The sequence below is a fragment of the Olea europaea genome, chromosome 8, assembly GCF_002742605.1.
Source record: "Olea europaea var. sylvestris chromosome 8, O_europaea_v1, whole genome shotgun sequence".
Lineage (NCBI taxonomy): Eukaryota > Viridiplantae > Streptophyta > Magnoliopsida > Lamiales > Oleaceae > Olea > Olea europaea.
This window is the reverse complement of record NC_036244.1, coordinates 4,880,855-4,885,755: the sequence shown is the minus strand read 5'-3', so window position 1 is coordinate 4,885,755 and position 4,901 is coordinate 4,880,855. Positions and strand designations below refer to the sequence as shown.

The window sequence follows — 4,901 nt, the reverse complement described above, 5'->3', positions numbered from 1 at the left end:
TTTTTTTTTTTTTTTTTTTTTTTTTTTTTTTTTTTTTTTTTTTTTCTCTTTTTTTTTTTTTTTTTTTTTGTTTTTTTTCTTTTTTTTTTTAAATAATAATACAAAATCAGAATAACAAAATAATAAATGAGCCCATTTCACAAATTTGGGCCTAAATCAAACATAAAACCTTAAACAAGCCCAAGCAATACAAATAAATCCAACCCAATTGAAATTAAATCCAAACCCAATTAATAACTAATACCCAACCCACTTAATTATTAAACCAATTAACCCAAAAGCCCACTTAATTAATAATTCCTCAATGTGGCAGTGAGCGTCTTTCTCTTTGTCGCTGATTCGGCTGTCGGTGTTCACTGTTGTCAGACGTGAACCCTTCTCTGCGTGTCGTCGAGTCCGGTACCACCCATCACCGTTGGCGGCTTCTTCCTAGAATCGACAGTTCCCAACTACTTCTGTCTCAGGGGTCTCTCTTTGTGAACGACGGAGGATCGAGCTTGAGAGGCGGGTTCCATTTCTGTAAGTCCGAACAGTTTGCTTCAATTTTTGATTTACTGTGAGGCCTTGATTTCAGCGGTTGGATTGGTGATGTGTTTGGACGTGATTTGGGGAGAATTGCAGCGGCGGTTGTGGTGGGGCTGGGTGTTGACGGTTGCGGGCAGGAGGCGCTTTCGGTGGGGAGAATTGCAGCGGCGGTTCTGGGGGGGGATTTGCAGTTGCAGGAGGCGGTGTGATGTTAAACTGGAGTCTGCCGAAATTGATTATGAGCACTGGAACACATGCAAAGACGGTGAAGTGTTAACTGGATTCTGCAGAGACTGATTTGGAGCCACGCAGTGAACACCCAACTGTTTTCCCAAGTTTGCTCTGATACCAATTTGATGTAGTATCAATTAACAGAGAAAGAAGGAGGGGAGGGAAGAGGAGAACACAGAGACGGGGAAGAGGGGGAGAAGAGAAGGAAAACGGCTGCAAAATCAATTCTTTTAATTCATCAAATTCATCAATCCCAAATAACAATGTAAGATAGGTTTAAATACTGGAAAATAATGTAAACCTAGGGCCAAGCCCAATACACAAGTCCATAAAATTAAAATAACCTAACTTCCAACTAAAATAATTAAAATTGCTAAACTTAATTAAAAATGGATGTCCTCATCAAATACCCAAACACATATTTTGTAGGTTTTATTAAATTAGCATTTTCCAATCATAATCATGCGTAACATTTCACCAAGACTTTGTGGAAAACCTATATTTCTTGATGCAAGTAACAGAAGTCCTGAAAACAGCAAGTTTAAAGGAGGACTTTTCGGAATAATGCTGGCTCATTTGATGATATCTTATTAGTTCAAACATCACTCCATATTAGGGTCTTCACTATCAAATTTCAATTTGTTTCCCAGGTACTTCCGTAAATTCAAATTCCTATAGCCAGTCTTCGGTTGCAGTCCAGCTAAGTTTTAGTAATTCCAAATATCCAATAGGGTAGAATTGGTTTGATAGTCAATTTATTTGATTATTACCAATAAACCTGGTAGCATTAGAATAATAAAGATCTAGGTCTAAAACTCGTAATTCTTATACTCAAACCGTTACATATCTTGTTACTGAGTTCATGTAGAGCTGTGAAGATTTAATTGCAATTATTTGACACCCTTCTTTCAGTTGCAGTTTAACACTAACTGTTCCAAATTCAAGATAATCTCGTAATCCATATTTAGCATTCATTTGAATGAAATAAAGATATGAACAAAGACAGATGATCAATATGGACTATCAAACAAATTAAAAGCAAGAGCCACCTTGAAAAATTGAATCCAAAACCAAGTTAATTCTAATAATCCTAACAGAGAATCAACTCAATAATTAGAGTAATAGTCGAGGGAGGTTGGAGTATAAAGAAAAGCTTACAAATAAAGCATTTCCCCCGCCTTGACTGTAACTTCAAATGGCTTTGGTCCATCGAAGTACAAAGGAAACTTATCAAATTCTCTCTGTATCTCCTCATGTAAGGGGTATGGATCCACACTAGACCATGGCACGACCCTAATCGGATCCTCTAGCTCCAGTGTAAATTCTCCAGTATCCTTTAAAGAAAACAACATAGACAGTGTCAAGACCCTATCCAGACTACTAATCAAAAGTATATCCTATCCAAGTTAGAGATATCCTTCTCTTCCACCGATACACAGCAAATACATAAATATGAAGATTCCATTCCACCTCCCAAAGTTCATATTTCCAATATCCAATCAATAATTAGAGACTTTCTTCGACAAGATCATCTATAAACTAAGAACTATAGAGGCAAATCTAACGAGTATGCATTATTATTAGGAGTTAGATCATATGCTATACAAGTAGCACAGAGACAGACAAATTACTAGCAAGTAGCAATTAAACATTCGCGCAGGCGAAGAAAAAAAGATTGAAAATTGGAACCTGATGATATTGATATCGAGCAGCCGGATACTCACGGACGTACATTCTGTGAAAATCAGTAGGAGGAAGCAGTAGGAAATGCTTCTCCCCAGTTACAACAGCATAAAGATTCTCATAATGATCCTTATGAAACGAAGTTTCCGAAAAATGGTTCCCAATCCACAAATTCACAGCCTCAGGCCGGCACCCCAGTGCCTCACTCGCCCAAGGAATATCCTCTTCACAATCCCTCGACAAAGCCCCATACTCGGCACGAAAACAGTCATTCTGTTCCTGCAAATACGACACCTGCTTAGAGTCCGAGTCGAGTACCCTATCCAATGCCTGTTCAAAAGGGAGGGTTTGGACATGGGCGGATGCAAAGCAGAGAGAGGAAGGGGAAGTGGGGTGTGGGGTTAGGGAATCAGCGCGGCCGGTTGGAGTGAGGTGGAGGGATACAGGGGTGGAGGAGAGGGTGTCCCGGAGGTAGGAGGTGGAGGGCCACAAGGAGAGGGCGGGCCAGTGGTGGGTTGCGGCGGAAATGAGGCAGGGCTTGTTTGGGTTGACGTAGTCACGGAGGAATTGGAGGGGAGTGGGTGGGGTGCGTAGGTGGTCGACTTTGGGTGGATTGCCTAAGCTTAGGTCCCTCAATTCTTGCCATAGATTCTGTATTTTTTCTTCAACCTCCATTGTTGAAACCTTTTGTCTCTGTTTGCTACTCCCTACAGTGTAAGTCAACATCAAACCGAGTTTAGTCTAATTATACCTTTTATGCCCTTGTTTGGTGGCATTTATTTATTTATTTTTTGAAAAACATTACATTGAATAGTGAATTTTTGAAAAATGTGAAGTTAAAATATTGAAAAAAAATTGGGTTAAAATATAAAATATTTTATTGTGTAAATTTGTAATAAAAAATGAACATATAAAAATGAATTTTAAAAAATGAATAAACAGAGACTTGCAAAGTGGGACGAGCAGAATCGAATTTAGTATAACGAGACCTTTCAAGTAGGGGTGGGATCGTTTATTTATGGAGTGAATTAAATGATTAATCATCAACTTTTACCTTTAATTAATACTTGCTCACTAAAAAATAAAGTTATATTGTTCACTTATTTTTATATAACGTTACCTATCCTTCACCCATATCAATCCCATTCGTTCACGATGAAAATCCAACGCGACAACAAATTTTGTTAAAACTTGAGAATTAATTAAATGATATTTATTTTTTTTATTACTGCTTGTTGACTCGAATATAAAATATTACTAATTAATATTATCCATCCATCATCTATCTCAATTTCATTTTTATATTGTTCGATTTGTTTATAGGATTTAAAAAAAAAAAAAATTCTTGTACATTTCACATTGTACATGAAGTTTGACATGCTTTGTAAATTCAAAATGTTGTTGGCGGGAAAGTGTGTAGTTTTTAAAAACTGTCTAATCATGCTACTGAAAGAATTTTGAATGGAAAGATTTCTAGCTTCATACTCGACTCGAAGAATGTTTCTCATATATATACACTTGAAATGATAATTACAAGAGTTTAAAAAAAAAAAAAAAAAAAAAAAAAAAAAATAAGAATCTCGGATGTAAGTAACAAACTAATAAACTGAAACATTCAAAATTTAAACATCCAAAGATAAGGTTTGTTGGGTTGTTAGGACTGAATATTAGGAGCTGTTTCAAAGAATAACTCAGTAATCTTTACGGATGTGTTAGGTGTAAGATTCTGTCTAACATCTCTCCTAAGCTGAAAGGGGGAAGACCCACCTGAAGCTTGTCCCGAAGCAGACAGAAGCGAGCAGAACTTAAGCCCTTAGTAAAAACATCTGATATTGGGTAGAAAAAAATTGAAGAGCAATATCCTTATTAGCAACCTTTTCCCCAATGAAATGAAAATCCACCTCTATGTGTTTAGTTCTAGCATGAAACATTGGATTAAAGGCCAAGGCTAGAGCACCGATATTATCACACCAAAGGGTAGGAGGTTGAGAAAGAGGAATGGAGAGAGCTTGAAGAAGTATGCGGGTCCAATAGAGTTCTGCAGTGGCAAAGGCTAGGGCACGGTACTCAGCCTTTGTATTGGACCTAGCCACAATAGGTTGTTCTTAGCTGACCAAGAAATCAAGCATGAGACAAGATAGATACCAAAACTTGTTGTAGAACGACGATCATCTGGATTGCCTGCCTAATTCGAGTCATGAAAGGCTTGAAGGGACAATGAGCCTTTAGTATACCATAAACCATGGTGAATAGTGCCCTTGAGATAGCAAAGAACTCTCTTAGCTGCTGACCAGTGAGAAGATGTAGGGCTGTGCTTGAATTGACAAAGTTGGTTGACAAAAAAGGCAATATCTGAGTGAGTAAGGGTGCAGTATTGAAGAGCCCCAACAATTTGCCTATATTCTATCACCTGTGCAGCAGCAAGGGATTCGCCATCTGAGGCAGAAAGTTGAAGTCCAGAG

At 37.8% G+C, this 4,901-nt stretch overlaps 1 protein-coding gene across 2 annotated transcripts in view; it reads right to left on the bottom strand.

Moving 5' to 3' along the window:
• The window catches only part of LOC111398601 (jmjC domain-containing protein 7), a 5,365-nt gene extending 2,198 nt beyond the window's left edge, over positions 1 to 3,167 (bottom strand). The window contains exons 1-3 of one of the 2 annotated variants that reach the window (XM_023025586.1): positions 2,446 to 3,167; positions 1,915 to 2,090; positions 95 to 867 (exon numbers count right to left, since the gene is read on the bottom strand). In XM_023025586.1, coding sequence (XP_022881354.1) covers positions 762 to 867; positions 1,915 to 2,090; positions 2,446 to 3,165 — 1,002 coding nt within the window. In that variant the 5' untranslated portion in view covers positions 3,166 to 3,167 and the 3' untranslated portion in view covers positions 95 to 761. Of the gene's footprint in view, positions 1 to 94; positions 868 to 1,914; positions 2,091 to 2,445 lie in introns of those variants that run through there. The other variant, XM_023025585.1, reaches the window with a different exon arrangement.
• Between the last annotated feature and the right edge of the window lie 1,734 nt (positions 3,168 to 4,901).